General features: G+C 44.1%; 1 protein-coding gene across 1 annotated transcript in view; it reads right to left on the bottom strand.

Moving 5' to 3' along the window:
- The window catches only part of afg2a (AFG2 AAA ATPase homolog A), a 99,584-nt gene that overhangs the window by 51,449 nt on the left and 27,563 nt on the right, over positions 1–20,572 (bottom strand). Inside the window, exons 15-16 of the mRNA XM_069716501.1 lie at positions 20,290–20,369; positions 15,876–16,002 (exon numbers count right to left, since the gene is read on the bottom strand). Of these exons, the coding sequence (XP_069572602.1) occupies positions 15,876–16,002; positions 20,290–20,369 (207 nt within the window). The remainder of the gene's footprint in view (positions 1–15,875; positions 16,003–20,289; positions 20,370–20,572) is intronic.

Below are 20,572 nucleotides of genomic sequence, written 5' to 3'. Positions count from 1 at the left end.
TGGCCACTGATGTCATTGAATTCTCAAGTGTTTTTTTTGCCTCGCACAAAAAAAAGAAAGGAAAACTGACACAAGAAATATGTTGTGCTGTGCTACCCTGTTTTGTACATTTCCTGAAATCCAAGGTGTAGGGTACAGGAAAAATTCAGTTTGAGAGGGAAGGTCAGCCTTCAGCGTTCGAGGTCTGGAAAAACCATTAGGTGGAATGGAAGGAAAGAGACAAGGTCTAAGTTATTTCCTCTATTTTTTCCTTTTCACTCCATCATTTGAGAAAAATAAAAAGGGTTGGGATGAGGGGAGCGGAGGGGGGGGCTTTATCCTCCTTGGAGTGTCACTGCTGGGAAGGAAGCAACGACAAGAGGATTCAGGATGCACTCATGTATTTGCAGGCAGAAACGGGGCGAAGGCTCATCGTGCGGCGCCCCGAGTGTCATCGGGTCATGCAAAAAAAAAACAAACAAAAAAAAAATTGTTGTGTATCTGTCTGTTGTTGCGTTGCTGTATTTCCTTGCTTTGATGTCCTGGTCATCACAAAAAAAAAAAAAAAAAAAAAAAAATGAAATAAATGGATATCAGAAAAACAAATTGAATCCAAGTAAAGGACATTAACATTGTATTTCCCCAAAATAGATTCTTATCAAGTGGGTGTGTTTGGTTATCATAAGAGTTCATGCACACTGGTTACACAAACTGGTTAGGTAAGCACCTGCAGAACAATGGAGGGGGAAAATAGAATCAGGAAGTTGAGATTTATTTAAAACCAGTCTCTCCTGATAAGATTTAACATCAATTTTCTTTTCATTCAGGTATAATAAAGAAAGCTCTCTTCATGTAGGAAACAGAGCTCCTTTAATCGGCATTACAACGACGCCGTGGAAACATATGAATACTTCTGTGATACTTTGGTTGGCTATTTCTAGGCTGCTTGTCTGCTTTGTACCACAAGGAGAACAAAAAGGGGTTGGTGAGCCTTGTGTATCCTCATTTTTTTTTTTTACAATAACAGCAGAGACAAGTGCTCCGGGTCACTCTGCCAAATGAACAACATTAGGTTTGGAAGCCCATCGTGAACACCGGGCCCTACAGTCTTTTGTGAAGCCCACTGTTTCGGAGCAAACCCTGTGGCTTTCCTCAGGTGCTCAACGTTTCCCCTGCAGCCTTTCCAAAGCAAGCGTATTGGTTAACCACCCAAACCACTCGAGCATAATGCAATCTCCGATTCACAACACACAAAATGTATTGGCAGCGTTCCACGGAACCTAATCCAGGAAGTGGAAACGTTTCTGCAAACAGACTCTCGTTGAAAACTTTCTAATGAATGGTTTCTCGTCTATTCTGAATGATGGTGCAAGTCCCCGGCGATTTTTTTTTTTTTCCAAATTTCCTCCAGTTTTGTGCTGTTTTTTTGTTTTGTTTTTCCTCGTTACGAAACAAGGGGAGAGAAGGGGGTTAGACAGACGGTGCTGCCGCTGTGCACAAGGACTTTTCCGAACACACAGAAAGGCAGCTGTCCTGGAATGTGCACTGGCGTACAAGGGAGCTCTGAAATTATGGCCCCGGCCATCGCTAGAGAAAATAAAATTGATGCAATCTGTAGAGCATGCAGCTTTTAATTAGTGGCTTCCGTCTCCTAATTGGTTTCTCTCCGCTTCCCCTCCGCCTTAATTCGGGTTCGGACCAATTGGCCGTGCCGCATTTAGTGTGCCGTGTTTGTATTGAGAGAAACCATACACCGTAATCAAGGGCACAAAATGAGCGTTTTTCAAGGGCAGCGCTGGCAAAACAGTCAGAAAACAGTCATCCTTTTTTTTTTTTTAAGCTTTCTCCGTTTTCTATTAAGGAAGTAAACGTGCGTGTATTGTGGGAGGCAACCAAAGGAAACAAGTTGTTCTGATGTGGCATAGAAAAGGAAAAAAAAAAATGCACTTATATTCTCGGTATTTAACTTTTAGATTTTGCCATGACTGACGAGCTTAAATTCCTTGAATCCCTAATAGGTCAAAGCTCAAAGCCACACATACCAGAAAACACAAGCAATTTCCAATTATTCAAGGAGTTCAATCCCGTCTTTGTACAACTTAGTACATAATTATGCTGCATTATGTGACAATAAATACTGTACCATTCATGTGAACGCTAAGTCTTTGCCTATCCAATAAGTGCTCTTCGTAATGGCTTGTGGAAAGTGCATTATCCGAATGCAAATGTTTACCCATGACCTAACAACTGAGTCATGTTTATTGCATGCAACAAAAAAGGCTAAGTGTGAGTGAAAACACACAAGGAGATCACAAAGCTGAAGCTCACTGCGGTATGTTTGTCGCCGGGTACGCCGTCTTTTAATGGTTTTGTGTCGAGTAAACACTCCCGTGTAGCTTTCCATTCAAGGTGTGTGATCATGGTATGAGACTCCAGGTAAGCCAACTTAGTGGACATCTTTTAGTTGTCCCTGTATGCTGACTTGGAGAAAAAAAAAAAGAAGAAAAAAAAAGGTACGGAAAAAAAAAAGCAAAAAAAAAACAAAAAACAGCTGGAAAGCAACTGAGAAATTGTCGAAGCAGACAAGATTGTACGGACCGCTGGTTCCAAAACATGCTTGGTTTTTGATAACGCGCTGCGAAATCTTTTTCCCCAAGCAACTACTGCTGTAACTTCGGCGAGATAAGTGTGGGAAAGGAAAAGAAAAAAATAAATAAATACAGATTCAGAGAATGAGGACAAGAGGAAAAGGAGATTAAAAAAAAAAAAAAAAAAAAAAAAAAAAAAAAAAGAGCAGGGGGTGGAAAAGAGCAACTGTTTGGCTGCTGACGGCTCACAGCCGGCCTTCGGGGAGCAATCACCCGAGGTCAGGGACAGGTCTGGTTGCCTGGCACTACTGGATTCTCACTCACGCACACATTCCCCGTGTCATCCTCTCTCATGTTTACTGTTTCCGTTGGCCAACAAACACGTTTTCCTTGTTACCGGAGCAACCTGAGGAAACCCACTCCTGCACAGAAAATCACATTCTCAACACAGCAGTAAAAGAAGCCCGACCTACAGCGGTGCTGGAACTTAAAATGAATACGTTACGTCCGGATTATGGAAGTTACTGCAATGTAAAACATGGGTTTTTTTGCATTTCTGGCTCTTAAGTGAAACTTTATTTTACAAAACTGTTCTGTTAAAAAGTTGAATTTTTTTTAATTATTTTTGCTTTGATACTCCCTTTGGCTCTTCAGCACATTACAAAATGATAAAGTAGGTAACGAGTCAAGCGGCAACCAACAGCGAACGTCACCCTTCGGTTCGGAAACTGTCGTTAAATGGTCACGAGTACGAATTTTGTCCGCCGCCATCTTTGCTAGTTCGGAGCGGTTCGGAACCAGAAGCGACCATATTTGGACGAGCAAGCGGTGGACCTGACTCTATCTGATTGAGAACCCGACGACACTACGTCCCGCCCACCGATAGCAGCAACCTGGCTGCACCACAGGCCTGTCAATCAAACAGACACGACTCAGTGACTTCAGCTAACGACACCCTTGAAAACATGCGGGGGGAAAATGATTGACTTTGTTTTTAATGAGGCGTTGAATGGGAGTCTATGGAGCTTTTTTTTTTTTTTAGCAGCCAACCCCTAGTGGTACACTTTTGAATACAGTCAATGGGTACAGTCACTCCTTTGCAGGTGTACTTCCAATAACTTTTACGCATTCAGATCAGCTTATTGCATGAAACTGAATTAGTGTGAATGACCTGGAATGTCAAAGTATAAACAGACTGGCTTCTTTTTTTCCCCTGCAGTTTAATCCTTGTAGGTCTTGACTCAGATCTCATTTATTACTTGATACTTACTACAAATTGCTCTGGTAGAAACACCAGCCTGAGCGTTTATACAAATGTTGTTATGAGAACATTTACGGCATAACAGATGAATATAAAGTGGAACAAAATTTGGGAAACGTACTAATGCTGACCAGAAGGATCTCAATTCAAAGTGTAATTGCTGGCTTAGGAAACCTGTATTTGTTTCATTATAATTGTGAGCAATGAGTTCCCCCCTCCGGGAGCTGCAAAAACGCAAACAAACAAGTGACTCCATTTTCTGGAAAAGCGAGGAACGACATAAGCGAGCTAAACATTTGAGGGCGTAACATAATTCCATGCAACGTTTAGCGGTGAAACAAGACACAGATCGCCCGTGGATGTAAAGTAGGGCCTGAATTATGAGGGGGGCCCAATATATATATATATATATTTAAGGGAGGGGGAGGAGAAGGAGGAGAGATTGGGGAGAGGTGGTGGTGGTGGTGGTAATAAAGATGACGGAGGAGGGAGACGGCGATGAAGGATTCCAAGAAAGAGACGAGAGTTGAGAGTTCATCCGTTCTGCTTTCTGTCTGCGGCCGGTAATGCTCAAACGTCCGTCTCTCTCTTCCTCTATCTCTCCCTCTCCCTCTCTCTCTCCCTTTCTCTCTCTCCCCCTCTCTCTCGTCTTTCTGTCTGTTTACAATTACCGTGCCGCGAATGAATCTTCCACGAATGACCGCTCAACTGGCAGCCCCGACTAGCCAGGAACAAGGGAGCTATTAGCGGAGGAACTGAGGAAGGAAGGAAGAGGGGAAAGCCAAAGGGGAAGGCAGTCCAGCACAGAGACCCGGGGAGGGAGAGGAGGGAGGGAAGAGGAGGGACGGCTTAGAGGAGGGAGGGAGGGAGGGAGGGAGGGAGGGAGGGAAGGGCGGTATAGTGAAGGAGGGCTCGGCCACATCTCCCTGCAGGCAATCTGTCCCGGCAGAGGCGAGGATCCCCGAAGGAGGAGGACGAGGAGGACGAGGAGGACGAGGAGGTGGAAGCAACTCCCCTCCACCCCCACCCCCCCCCCCCCAACCCTTCACCGCCACCAGCAAAGAAGAGGAGATGAGAGAGATTAGTTGCGGGGTCGGGCCTGGAGGACGGTGGACAGCCTTCTAGAAATGCTTTCATTTTCTCAGGCAACAGGATATAGGATGGCACCCCCCTCCCTCCCGTTGGCCCTTTGACACGATAAATACATGAGAGCATTTCGCAGGGTGTGACGTCCTCTTGAGCCTCTCGAGCCCCCCCCCACCCGATCCAATCCCATCCGAGAGTCAAGGTTTTTTTCCGGGGGCATGAGAGCGCTTCTGGGAACTTCCTGACAGCCATAAATTACTTCAGAGATGACGGGGTTAAAAAAAAAAAAAATGCGAGTGCCCCATTTAAAAAGGTGCAATCCCGAACCTAAGAAACAGCCAGACTTTCACACGGTCATTCATCAAGCGGAGCCTGCGAAAGAGGAAATGAGGTGACACCCTGGCCGTCATCCTCTTTCCGAAGCATCTGCCAAGTCCTCGCAGCGAAGGGAACACGAGGCCTCAAAGACCTCCGACATGTTTCGCGTTGTTGTCGCGTCTCTCCACCTGACCTCGCGGGTCAGAGCTTATTGTGGCTATTATTAAAAAGGTTCCGCTTACATCCATCAACTTATTCACTTTCAAAGGAGACAGGCCACTCATCTTTTAAAGGCTTCTTCTTTTTTTTTTTTGGAAGGGAGGAAGGCGATAGGGCTGCAGAGACACAAGCCAAAGGGATTTAGCAGGATTGAATCGTGTGCCAAAAAGCACTGATGTCGGGTATGGTCACTGGCAGCGTCTCCATATAGTTAAATGCTCTCAAACAAACAATGGATAAACATCTTCGTAAATTGCCGCCGCACTGCTTACATTCGGAGAAAACCGACGTGCAACGTTGCCAGCTGAGTCCGAAGCTGCACGTATTGAGTGGCCGGTGATCATTTTTACATTTACACAAAAGCGTCCTAACTGGTGTTGAAAAGGCGAGTCAACAGGACATTTAACAAGAACAACAATAATCAGCGCAGTTTGCAAAACGCTTAAGTAATTCATCAAAGTCAATCGGCCAAACATTTTGCAAAGCTTCACAAAAAGTGAGGAATTGTTGCTTTAATGAGTTTTTGCATCATTTCTAATTAGTTAGCCAAACAAAACAAAACAAGGCAATTTGAAAATGAGATCTTGGGCTCAGGAACACACGAGGGGGACGATTTTCACTCCAATACTAACAAATGATTTGGGAGTAGTAATAAATAAGGATATTTTGACAATAATCATTAGTTGTTAGACGTCATCGTCATGTTAGCTGTTCCCTCTTCGAAACAAAACATCTGTTGAAGGCTATGATGCTATCCAAGATTTACACGAGACTTACACAAACAATGGCTTTACCCAACAATGATATACACCGTGTATATATATATATATATATATATATATATATATATATATATATACATATATATACACAGTGCAGCTCCAGTACGGGGAAACGCAACTCTTGACAGCCAAATGGGTCGTCCTCACAGGGGGATTGATTTCATTTTCAGCTTTCAATGGGTAACTTGATCTGGACGGGCACGACGGGGAGGACATACGACATGGCGGATACCGTTACTGTCCGGTGCGCCTCCGCCAACGACCGCGGACAAATAATGTCCCGTTTGTTTGAACCGCTCCCGCTGAAAACACGGCCGCCGGGACCCGCCGAGGCGAACAGGAACAGAGAGCACAAACACTGCTTTTTAATCACAGAAGAACCCCCTCAAACTCCCTCCTCCACCCCCTCCGATCTTACACCTTATCCACTTGTAAGCAGCTCTTAATGTGGTGTTGGGATCCCCGGAGCAGAGAGCCAGGCTCAGGGGGTGGGGGTGGGGGTGGGGGGCTTCAGCAAGGGTGGGATATGTGAAACATACAAAGGGGGTATTATTTGTTGCAACCCAGCAGTTGGCCCCCTACCAGCTTCTATTTTGTATGTGGTTCTGACTGTATCCCGATGGTGCTGAATGACGACTCCCTTCCTACTCCAGGACTTTTTATTTATTTATTTATTTTTTATTTAATTTTTTTTTTACACGGACTAGAGAAAGACCGAGCGGGCCGGGCTAATCTCCTTCCAGCTGGCACACGCAGCCACCTATTAATCAGATTTCCGAACGTCTAAACGTAATACCCGTGGTGTGTCTGTGTTTAAGGATTAAAGCGTGTTGATGTCAGTGGATTCTGTTTCACGTTTCTCGAAGTTTGGACACAGTTTCACCAGAAAAACCTCAGCGTTTCCCCGTCTGTATGGTTTTTTTCTTTTTTAGTTTTTTTTTTTAGGTGTGGGCGTTTTATTGCAGGTATCGAAGGGAAAGTGAAACGCAATCGAGGAAGGACGGTTGGAGTGTAAAGTTGATCTATTAAGCTAATCCGATGCCAAAAACACCAAAGAGGGGTTTTATGGTACGCGAGTTAAGAGTTTTAAAACTGAGGCAGTTATATAATTTTTCTGTCAAAAGCCAAACAGCGGAAATTCAAGCGTTCACTTTAACGCGAGTTACGCGAGTCCGTCGCCTCACGATTTAGTTTTAGTTCTCGTCGAACACGCAACCTAGCATCACCTTGATAGACAGTTTCGACGTTTAAAGGCGAGCTCGCTAATATTACGTTGAAACCTGCGCCTTCGGATGAGAACTGCAATATCGACACTCGTCAAAATCATACAGAGGACGTCAGCTCGAAGACTCAGATGTACGTATAGGTACCAGCTGAACCACCTCTGTGCTCGTTATAGGGGAAAGTGGTCAAATCTACTGCTGTGGTGTATGTCGAGGATGGTTATACTATCGAGTGACATTGCTCACAATTATAACTATAGTCGTGTTTAAAGAACTAGTCGCCTTCGCCATAAACATCCAAAGGAGCCATCTTTGAAATGTGACACAAAAAAAAAAAAGAAAGAGGACAAAAGAAATACGAAGAAAGAGCCCGATGAAGACAGACATGCAAATAAAGGAAAAAAATATATATATATATCTATATATATAGATAGATATATATACACGAACTCTCCAGCAGCAGTGCAGGAAAGGGGGTTAGGAGGAGCATTTAGGAGAATAAACGAGATTTCCTGAACGGAGAGCATTCCAAGGGCGCCGGTGGTCTCGGCTTGCCAACAGGCAAGACGACACATGCTGGAGATGTCTGCCAGGTAGCAGAGCACAAAGAGCCCTCATTTCCTCCCTAACCCTCCCCCCTCCTCCTCTCCACCCCCCCCCCCGCCCCACCACCACCACCACCACCACCTCCCCCCCACACACACACTCCTACATTACACACCTCCCCGCTCCCATCCTCATGGCTTTCTCGCTCTTGCTCACCAAAACAGAGGAGTAGCAATGGCTGATGGAGGTGCAGAAAGCAAAAAAAAAAAAAAAAAAAAAAACACGCAGCAGTAATATGAAAACAAACAACAAAAGTATTTACTCGCCATGTGTTACTTTTTCCTTTTCTTTTATAGTTTTACAGCGTCTATTTGGATCATTTCTGATTTCCCTTCATTTTTCTTTTTGCTGGTATATTTCATCAGAAAAGAAACGCTGAAGTTGTAAAAAGTTCTTTTGTGGCGAGATAACCAAAGTGTGGTCGTGCAGGTTTTTTTGTTTTTGTTTTTACAGTCTGGTTGGATTGGAGGCTTTTTTTTTTTTGCGGCGGTATTCTTGGATGCACACATATGTAAGCTGACACTAATACAGCCCTTGAAGTTTGATACTAGCCTGGGGATCCTGCTCCACACACACACACACACACACACACACACACACACACACACACACACACACACACACACACACACACACACACACACACACACACACACACACACACACACACAGCTTCCCAGAGCTCATCCATCCCTAGGTGGTATCCCATTACTTGCTTGCAAAGACACACACACACACTTTTTTTTGGTGTCTTTTCTTTTTTTTTTGCCGCCGTTCGCTTCACAAGCCAAAACTCTCACTTTGCCTTCTCACTACTGCATCCTAGAAACATTAGCAGGGCACGGAAACACTTTTGAATACCCTCAAACGGGGCTGTGATTGAATTATAATTAAGCGAAGAGATGCAATACAAAGTATTACGTGTTGAAAACTCAACTAACCAGCTGTAAACAGTGGGGACGCTAATAGCTACAGTGCGGATGTATGGACGGCTCAGCTCAGCTTCAGCGGGGCACCTTGCGCTGTGGCGGCGGGGCTCTATTCAGAACTGTGCAGTCAGGAAAAAAACAGTGAATAAGCTCTAATCCCTTAAGACAGCACCAATAGAGATTCCATCATGCTCGGCTCGTCACGAGAGGAGAGCGAAGCTTTGGGGGAGATGATAACGTCGGCGCAATACAAAATAAAATATGGCCTGTTTTGACTGGCCGGCTTATACACACTCTTTTTAAGCGAAGGGAAGCTTCCTGTCGAGAGGAGGCGCGGCTCAGGTGGAGGTTTCTGCCGAAGAAAAGGGGCAAAACAAAAAAGGTATTCACTCGGGAGGATCCTCCGATGCCCTCTCGTGAGGCCACGAAAACAAAGAGCGAAATGTTTTCGAGAGAAGACTTAGTCGGATAAAAGCGGCGTTCCTTTTACGGAAGATGGGATTAAGAGATATTCACGTGAGCCAACGTGCACAAACAAAAAAGCAAGACGTACGTTAGATACGAAAAAAAAAAATGTATGGTTTGCTTTAGGTTACGTTACTTTGGAGGCAGATAGCTTTTCCCCTAACAGCAAAATGAATAGTCCAATCATCAGCTGACTGAAGGAAAATTAATTAATGACAATTTGGATGTCAGCTGATGTCGACGAAGCCAAGAACGAGCTCGGAAAGTAGCCTTTTAGGACAACGTGCACAAACAGTGTTTTAAATGCTTAGAAAAAGGTGAACATCTGACGTTTCCATGACAACCGAGCAACTCGATCCGCAGAGGAAGACTGATACCGTCGAAAAGATGCGGTGCAGCTACGAATTGTACCTTGAGGAGAGTTTGCAGGGCCAAGAAAGAACTTTGTAATTTAAGATGAATAGTATTAAAAAGATATCAAGCAAAAATGGCAAAACACGTGTTGGTTCTAGCTTCTTAAATAGAAAGATTTGCAGCATTTCATCTATTTTGCATCTTTGTCAATTGAATATCTTTCGTTTTTGGATAGTTTGGACAGAAAAACCAAGCAATCTAAAAAAAAAAAAAGACAAATTAGCCTTGGGTGATATTTTTCGCCATTTTCTACCACGACGTACATTAAATGTTTATTCCAAAAGAAACTATGATTTCCAATGTCAGCACAAAATTGTAATCTTTTTTTTCTATATAAATTGATTTATAACTTTGTTTGACGCTTTCTCAACGGTCATGAGGATGGAGGACCTGACCCGTTCCGGTTCACTGTGCCAGATGATAACAAAAAGCATAAATCGTTTGCAAAACACCCGTCGATTAACATCTGGGACGCTGGCATGCGAGCGCACATGAATGGAAAGCCACACAGAGAGAGAGAGAGAGAGAGAGAGAGAGGAGGGCGGGAGAATCAAAGCTGCAGCTAATACCCTGAATATCCAACAAGTGGCCCACTAATTACAGTCTGCTTGAATTCAACTGTGATTACAATTAGCGACGTCCAGACGAGCTGCGAAAACACTGGCAGATGTCCGGCCCGCTCACAACCGGCCTGATGTCAGGTATTTACTTCTGAAGCCGAAGCCACAAGAAGGACCTGATGGGTGGACTCTCATCAACACGCTCCAAGTGCTTGTTAGGAACAGTTGCAGGGGGACCGGACGCACCGCAGACACGTGCACGAGTGGTCAAATATAAGAGGAAAGTAGTTTTGATCAACTTACAAGACAATAAATAATGAATTTGGTTTCAGTTATGGATTATTATACCGTCAGTTTATGTTTGGACAATTATGTTGCCACCACCACCACCACGGAGGTTCATAAAGACCCACATCCTCGTGTTTTAGTGACATAAAGTACATCTCATAGTGTAGCTTTTTTGTCAAATAGCACAAACGCTGAATAGAAGGAGCAAAAATACTGCAAAATTTTAACAGAAATCATAATCCTACAGCACCAGGCTATTAAATAATATGACAGGTTTAGTTTCTCTGAGACATAAGTAAAGCTGAGCATTTGTAATTTTATTCTGGCAGGTTTATAAATGAGTATGAATGACTATATATTTTTTTAAAAACCCCAAAACTGTCAAAAAGTAGTGACCCATGTCAAAGTTTGGCGCCATCTCCTGTTCAGAAGCTGCGCTGCAGGACGAGTGGCAGACTTTTCAAGAGAGGGAGGAGTCTGAGAGGACAGAAAAAAAAAACTCCTACAGTGAGACAACCAGACTTTCTGATCCACTGCTGGAAAATGACACAACAACAACAAAAGAAATATGACCCCCAAAAAAAATGCTGTTACATGCTGTGTATTAGTCACATTATGACTATACAGAAAAACAAATTTAACTTATTATATTAAGTTGATTTAACTTTATTTATGCAGCAAATGTCAGCTGGCAATGATTATATTTGGATATTTTCTTTTTATAATTTTGCACTCTTTCCTTTTTCAAATTGAAACCTTTTTTTTTTTATTAATCATAGTAAATCTAATTTTAGCGTGTTCTGGCAAAGGTAGGCCTTTATTTGTTGTCATTGTTCCAACACGGTAACATGCCCGGGGAGATGTTTTGGTGACTCAAACAGCATTTCTGGCACAAATTCACCCACAATACGATGAAGTAAAACAGGAAGATAAAACTGGAAATTTGTAAGTGGGTGGGCGACTCTGCACAGACTTGCCGGGACAAGATCTGTCAGGACAATTAAAGCACTTTCAGCTGCATTTCTTGTATGAAAGGTGCTATTACAAATCAAGTTTATCATCATTATTATTATTATTATTATTACAATTATAGTGGAACAATAGCTATATAAATATAAATATTGAAAGCAGTGCACTGTTCATTAAAAGCGGAAAACATTGACAAAATGTAGTGAATAAAAATCATCAATTCTCGACCTGTGAAATGTATCTTCAGCATAAAGTATTAGGAAGAGACATGCTGACCTTTCAAGTCTACTTCTGTTGCCTGTGTTCTGTTTTGGATCTGATAAGAGCCCAGTTGGTAACTTCTGGTCACAAAACAAAAGACCCATCTGCTAGTAATCTCCCCCACTGCAAGTAGCCTCCTGATAAAGCCCAGCACACATTAGTGTAAACAAATGGGCTTTTACAGTGAAACAAAAAAAAAACAACAACAACGCTATCTTTCGAAAAAGGAATAAGGCAACAACGAGGAACTGGAAAATGTCAGAATGTGTTTTTTAGACAAACTGGAAAAGGGGTGTAAAAAAAAAAAAAAAAACAAAAAAAAAAAAAAAAAAGGGAGGTGTCGTGTTGAGTGTTTGTGTGTCCAATCGACGAGACGGACAGCTGCTCGACAAACAGTAGTGACAGGGGGCCGCTGCCTTCTAACGGGCTTGGGTAAATATTCCTGGTGGCGCTAATCAATCACCGCAACTCGGTGGCGCAGGGTCAGAGGTGGGACCGGGTGATTGGCGCAATACAAAGGAAAGAGGAAGTGGAAGAGGGTTTTTTTTTCTAAGGTTGAGAGGGGCAGTGGTGTGTGTGTGTGTGTGTGTGTGTGTGTGTGTGTGTGTGTGTGTGTGTGTGTGTGTGTGTGTGTGTGTGTGTGTGTTTGGTGACATGTCATCACGCAGAGGAAGCGACTATAACCTACTTACGCTGCCCACATTTCGTGACTTTATCTTACACAGGCTGATATGCAGTAACAGATGTAGAAGTGTAGCAGTGTCTTTCCCCGTTTGTTATAACAGAGCAACATCGAAGTTGTCACTTTTTCTGCTTTGACACAAAGTCCTGTGACAAAAGTGCGTACTCGTGTGAAAACTACGTATTTGTAATCTTTTCTTATCCGTTTGTTCGGACGTGATTCAGCTTCACAGCTCGTCGACTTGCAAAAAAACATTTGTTCCAAGGACTAAAACCTGAACACATCTTGGATATTATTTCTGCGTTGAAAGAGTTTAACTTGATTCAGTACATGAAATAAAGAACATATGCTGACCAAGCGGCCACGAGCAGTTGGCGGCACCGCAGGCCTGTCAATCAAAAAGACTTGCCCCCAAAAACACATTTTATTGTGACTTAACGACAGGATTATTTTCAGGAACTAATAAGAAGGAGCAACTTTAGCTAACAGCACAAAGATAAATCTTATTGACTTTGAATTTGATGAGACTTTGGAGCCTGCCTCTAGTGGCCCTCTGTGGTATCGCAGCTTAAGGCGCTTCCGTATCGGCCTCGTTTTTCAGACCCGGAAGATTCATCCACGTTTATACGCAGTCAGTGATTCTCACCGTGTTTCCTTTTTCTAAACAACCTTATTCTGAAAACAAGAAAACAACTTGATAAGAACTCTCCACTGCCGAGGAGCGCCGGTTGAGAGATGGACGACAGGTCCTTTCAAACTAAAGTAAACTCCACTTTCTCCCTTCTCTCTTCCTCCCACCCACTGTGTCTGTCAAACAGTTGTGCCCCCCCCCCCCAAAAACCCCCTCTCTCCACCACCACCACCCCCGGGAGCCTCCTCCGCACCGCTAACACCCGACAATGACTTCATTGACACCCTGAGCGTCCCATTAATCTTCATTTGTCCCATCATATCCTGTCATTGGTATGGTAATGTCTGCCCATCTCCGGTGTGAACTGACAGGCGACGAAGGAGGAGCGGTAAAGGAAAAGTAAGGTGCTAAAAATTTAAGGGGGAGCACGGGGGGGGGGGGCAATGTGGTGGTGCCTATCTGGCCCATTTGGCTTCATCCGTTCTCAGTGGAGCTCATTCAAATGACTTGAAGCTCTCTAAACACACACTCACACACACTCGGCAGGGGGGGGGGGGGTGCAGGCGGGGGGGTGATCTGATTTCTCAGCTGCGCAGGGGGACCACTTCCTGAGATGGGAGGCCAGCTTGTGGAAGGACACCTGGGGTTTCCCATCTGTCCGCCCAGGGGCTTGACCCCCTGCCTACAGTTAATAAGAGTTTCTCTCGCTGTCCTTTTTTATGCATCTTTCTTTCTCTTAGACACACACACACACACACACACACACACACACACACACACACACACACACACACACACACACACACACACACACACACACACACACACGGACACACACACACAACTACACACTCAGCCTGTTTCTTAGCCGCCGTGGCACTAATGGAGTTTGAAATGAGACGGCAACCAGTTGTAGCGGTGGAGGAAGTTGCTGTCATTCCTCCACCGCAGCGATGGATCAATTCTCCACAAGTGGGGGTGGTGGTGGTGGGGTGGTGGTGGGGGGGGGGGGGGGTTACCCAAAATATGTATGAGGAGGATTTGTGCTGATGGATTTGAGATTACTTACCAGTTTATATTATCATTTATAAGCGGAAAGCAGAAATGGACGATAAAACGTAAAATAAACGCTTCATTTAGGGAGAATCTTTTTTTCATTTTTGGTAAAAGAAATTTTGCAAAAATTCCTTCAAGTAATTTTCGTACTTTTTTTGCAGAAGTTAGCAATTATTTCATATGTTTATGTACCGTTATTATCATTACATAAGATATTTTTAAACTAAGTAGATCAGGAGAAGCAAAGAGAAAGAAAAGTGGAAGAAAGACAGAGACGTACAGCTGCCTGAGCTTAAAGAGCGCCGCGACATCCTCCTTTCCTGTGTCCTTCTTTGACGAGCCACAGACTCCGTCTTTGATCAGCACTCAGGAAATTTCATTAAGGCGGAGATGGGTGGATAAGAGACCAAAGAAAGCTTTTGTGGATGGGAAGAGGAAGGGAAGGAGATAAAAGGGTGGAAAAATAAAAAACGGAGGGAAGCAGAGGAATAAAAGGACTAAAAGGTGGATCTCCCACTTTTTCTGAATTGGAATTGAAGTGGGGAGAACGAAAAGAAGAGGAGACAATTGTTTTACCTTTAGCGAGTGGCGAATTAACCGAATCAGAGGTGAAATGGTTCGAGTTGTTCGCTGGCTTGACTTAAGCCAAATCTTCAAATATCACCTTGAACCTCAGTGGTGCTGACTAGGCACATTTTTTTTATTTTTACGTGAATGTTTTGAACATTTGCTCCTGCTTAAAAAAAAATACCAAGCGTCGCGGCAACGGTTGGAGCTAAATGCTAACGTCAGAATGGCTATCAGGCCGAATGCTAATCACGTATAATGGTCACCGTGCTGGTTTAGCACTAAACACAAAGTACAGCTCTGGTTACAGGGAATGCCACTTAGTTTTGCACGTATTTGGTCATTAACCAAAGTAGCTGCAAACTTTAATTGTGACCGGAGGACGGTGCAAAAGAACAAGTCAGGCAATAAAGTGTAGTAGAAGTTTGTGTAAAGTAAAGTAAAGCTAAGTTTAGCAAAGTTTTGTAAAGTTAAGCTATGTGAAGCTAAGCTAAATTAAGTTAAGCTAAACTAAGCAATGTTAGGTTAAGTTTAGTTTAGTAACAGACTTGTTACTGTGGTCCAACCAACAACAAATACAAAAAATAATTAATTGCAGCCTCTTTATACCCATAAACCTTTAGTGTTATAAAGTGAATTATTTTCCTTTTCAGTAATAATGAACCACATCTTTCTTCTTCATGAAAGAGTTCAAACTAACAAAACAAAAGGAGAAGCTTCAAGGTGAGAGAATATAAATGCATCCGAAGCTGAAACCAAACCGTAAAAAAGCTTTCTGGCAACCGATTCACCCAGGAGCATTCAAAGAGCCAGTCCAGGAAGACAGACCGGAGCAAGCGACCTTTAACCTTATCAATCATGCGCAACAGAGTAAACGAGGAGGTGGGGGTGGGTGGACGTGGGAGATCCAAACAACATCTCCTCGACCCTATCAATCACCGACCAAAGAGGAGGAAAGAGAGATGAAGACGGAGAGCCGGCGTCTGTTTACCTTATCGATCATGTCGGGCCGGTTGGTGGCGGCCAGCACGGTGACGTCCCGGAGCTGCTCGATGCCGTCCATCTCTGTCAGGAGCTGAGCCAGGACCCGGTCGCCGACACCGCCGGAACCCGACGAGCTGAAGGGACGGATGAGGACATAAGACGGATGAGCGTAAGGAGACGTAAAAAAGAGACGAGAGTGATGTGTGGACGGACGATTGAGCGGGAGGATGGATGACAGAGAGGGAAAGGGGACGCACGCTGGAAAGAAAAAAAGTAAATTACTGATTGAATTATTGTGTGTGAAGCGATAAATTCTAGATACGATGACGGATGAAAGAGAGGATGGAGACTCACGGAGAGAAATAAAGGTGGAAAAAGGAAGAAATGTAGAGGGGGGGGAAAAAATAGAATAATGCAAGAAATAATGGAGTTCAACGTGTGATGGATGAATAAGAAGAGTCCAATACAACACATGCCTAAATCCTTTCTCATTCATCACAATATGTGCGATATTACATAATCGAGAAACTTTTTCCAGTTCTTGAATACTTGTAGGAAAGTTTCAGTGACAAACTATAAGCAGGTACTTTCATTGGCAGAATGGCTGGCAGAAAAGGTTACACACACATTAACTCAACGTGACATGAAAGAGAAATGTAAATTGTTGCCGCCGGGGCATCTGTTTAGGGGGCGCTAGCGAGCCATTTGGCCACGCCCACACACGACGCCACTAAAATCCGACATTTTTCGCTGGGAGAGACGCGTGTACCAACTTTCATGAGTTTTTGAATATGATAAAGCCTCCAAAAATGCAGTTGTTTACAGAGAATAATAATAAGGTGGAATAATAATTCCTTGAACAATAGGCCTTAATTATTGAGAGGCCCTTGTTTAAGTGTGCCAGAGAGGAGTAAGGACACTGACCGAGTGCTTCCATTGGGCTGAATGGAGCAATTGTGAGAAAAAACAAAAAGCAAAAAGAAATAAAAACTATAATACGTGTAATAATTGAACTTATAGTCAGCTAATACCCTGCTCGTATTAGCTTTAGCTCAGCCACTCCGAATAGCGGCCCAATCAGCTACCAGTGTAAACAGTAAGTTCCGTTTGTCCCGCCCACCTTAACTGCGATTGGTCGGCTGTGTAGAAAGTGACGAGCGCGCCATTTTACCCACAAAAAAAAAATCCTGGACAACGTCCAACGTTCAGCGCTAAGGGCAAAAAAAACAAACAACATACACGACTTTATCGCACCGAAGAACTGTAAAATAGAATATCACAAACTTTATCGTTTAAAAAAAACCCACCAATGTGTTAGTCACTGCGTTGCAAGGTGGTTATTTTCCACAGTGCAGACAGCCATCCTTCCCAGCTCAAAACACACACACACACACACACACACACACACACACACACACACACACACACACACACACACACACACACACACACACACACACACACACACACACACACAGTCTCTGTTGACAGGGCGAGCGGAAGTGCCAGACGTCATTAGCACAGACAAGACTGCAGAGGAACACAAAAGAGCTCTGTCACTGAGATATGAGGGCAGAGAGGGAGAGGGAGAGCGAGCGAGAAGGAAAGTTTGGGTGAGCGGAGATAGCCGGAGAGACGGGAGGCAGGCAGAGAAGACGGTGAAGTGACGAAGAAAAGGTGCAAAAGAGGAAAAAGTATGAGGAGAAAACGTCGAGAGAGAGGAAAAAGTAAAAGGTGGTGACAAGCTGAGGAAGAGGATGAAATAGGATGTGAGGATGAAAAGGGGGAAAAAAAAAAAAAAGACAAGAAAAGTGGAAAATATTACAGGAGGGGGAAATAAAAGGTGCAATAAAGGATTTTTTTTTCTTCAAATCGTGAATATTCTGTCTTTTTTGTCTTAACTTTCACGACGGCAGTTTATTTTCATTTCAGTCCAACCTGAACTTTTTTTTTTTTTTTTTTTTTTTAACCTTTTTGTCTTCCTTCGTCTGTCAATCTCCGCCTCTGTCCGATATTCGCTGTCTGTTTTTTTGCCCCCCCCACCCCCCTATTCTCCCTCTCTTCCTGTCTTCATTTCATTCCACCAGTTTGGACTCGTGGCAGGTTGGCTGACAGATTTACAGGTGCTTCTCATCTCCTGCCTCAAGAGGGAAAACACACACACACACACACATATATACACTATACAGCAAGAGGCTGTCTGGTTGTGTCAACAGTTTTGAATTCTTGCCGGTGTGCGTGAGCCACTTCATTGATTAAACACGGCAGGAAGTGAAGACCGATAAATAACCTTTACAGATCGGCGCTAAGTGCATTTTTTTTTTTTTTTTGAAAATGGTGAGTGGCCTCGAGGCACAGGTCCAGCTCCACGTCCGTCGCAAGGGAGCTGACAAACTAGAGTACATACACAAAATTAAACGTCAAGATAAGGAGAGGGACGCTCAATCATACTGTGGAAGCAGAGAGAACTTGTCGGTCCCACCGGAGAATGAATAAATGACTGATGAAGACAAGCTGCAATAGAGTCGTATCCTGTACGTTAGAAATGAGCCGAGACGGCATTAAGAGTCGTGGTGTAGAAACTTTGTTCCAGGTTCAAAAGTGTAACCTATTGAAAGACGCAGCTTGTCAAGCCTGACAGTTGGAAAGTGAATAAGATACAAGAGGAGGAAAGTAGCGTTTTATGTAAAGATGGTGCTTCTTCCAAACATCCCGTCTATCTCGAAAAAAAAGAAAGAAACGAGAGACGAGAACTGAGACCACGCGTTGAAAAGTTGAACACTCGTTGCATGAAATCACTGATTTATCAACAACACCAAAAAAAACAACGTTTTAGTACTTTCGTCTTTAAATGAAGCCTCAACTGGCCGTGACGCAAACCTAACTGCACCACAGGCCCTTTTTTTGAGGTGTAATATCTAATTACAGATGGGATTATTTCCAGATGGAGCGCCAGAAAACTAATAAAAAGGAGCGACTTTGGAGAGCGACACTACCGGAACTCGTGGAAAAACATGATTGACTTTGTATTTCATGAGAGAAGTTGAACGGGAGTCTATGGAGCCAGAGCCTTTTTGGAGCCAACCCCTAGTGGCCCCTCGGTGGTATTGCACCTTAAGGCACTTCCGCATCGGTCTCACTGGTCAGACCCGGAAATTGCGTCCAGTTTATGCTTCAAATTCGCAATTAATATAAATAAATAATCAACTCTATGATATAAAACACTATCATGTTTTTAGAAAAAGCCTCTCGGCAGTAGCAGCAGTTGTATTGTCGCCGTGGTAACAGTTGTGTCCGCGACTGACAGTATCAGCAAGAAGGAAGAAGTTTTGATTTGTTTACTGTGGAGAGTTCCTCAACTTTAAATGTAGAGACAATGGATTTGATTGGAGATCAGCAACAACCTAACACACGGCACCATGTGACAAATGAATCATTCAACCCCCGATGGGTCCCAAACCATGTACTGAATATCAGGAGCCAAATATTTCGTATGATTTTATTTATTTTTCTCAGAAGACAAACTAAATATTTGTGTTAAGAAAAACAGCACTGAGACGATTAAAGACATGGTGGTAATTCCAATGGAAACGTGCAATATGATGTTTGTTTGACAAACGTTCAAGATCATTCAACCTTTCGGGAGCAGAAGTACATGAACAAATATGACATGAAAATGTTGTGATGTCTTCGACGCAGTTTAGCAGTGGATGCATTTAAAGGGCCCACTTCATTTCTCAAAGTTCAGCCCGCCGGCCTTTCTGTGCTCCTTCCTACAACACTTAGTTTCATCGACTGGTTTACCAGGAAGCACGCTGCATATTTGACCTTCCCCATCTGCCATGGAAGGGCACAATGAAGTGTTTGTGCGCCTCCGGTCTGTGTCCTCCGCCTGCCCCCCCCCCCCTCACTCCCCCCTCCCCATCCCTCCTCGTCCTCTTTCCTCTAAAGCCACAGATGTTCCCAGTGCCATCCCACTGAAGCGCCTCCGGACAAGACTGCGTTGTGTGTTCGCCGGTGGTGAAAACCCCCCCCCCCCCCCCCCCCCCCCCCCCCCCCCCCCTCCTGAGAGGACACCATGGGAACGGAGCGAACCGGCTTTGACAGCGCAGTCATGCAGACTTTTTTTTTTGAGAGAGAGAGAGAGAGGATGTTTGCTCCATCCATCATATATGAATCACTGGGAGGTTTTGTGGGGCAAGAGGCTACGGCTACGGTAAATGAAAGCAGACCCCGGCGATGATTGTGCATTTATCATCAGCCGGACAATGAATGACCGCGGCGCTGGAAATAGCAGCGCTCGTTCGTGAGCAGTGAACAATTACCAGAGGAAATGCAAAAGTGATCACGTGGGAGGGTGAGCTCTGGTCTGGTTTTGGTGTGCTATTTCTACGGGTTTTAGGAATAGAAACACGCTCTACCTTCCTCTTTCGCCGGCGAGGGCGTCGATCTCGTCGAAGAAGACGATGGAGGGAGCGACGGCCCTCGCTTTCCGAAACACCTGCAAGCCGAGTCGGCAACAATAGAGAGGAGGGAAGGGGGGAGGAGGAGGAGGAGGAGGAGAAGGGGGGGTGGAGGGGGGCAGGACCAGTGAATCATTTCCCAGTGACACAAACATACAGAGGAAATACAACAGCACTCATTGAGGCCATAAAATGTCAGGTTAAAAATAGTCAGAGTGCTCCGCTTTTAACACTTCAGATC

This window comes from Brachyistius frenatus, unplaced genomic scaffold (genome assembly GCF_029030835.1).
Source record: "Brachyistius frenatus isolate BFR_SWC_R1_liver_20210118 unplaced genomic scaffold, ASM2903083v1 Contig_158, whole genome shotgun sequence".
Classification (NCBI taxonomy): Eukaryota; Metazoa; Chordata; class Actinopteri; family Embiotocidae; genus Brachyistius; species Brachyistius frenatus.
Note: the sequence above shows the minus strand (reverse complement) of the source record. Positions and strands in the feature narration are given on the sequence as shown.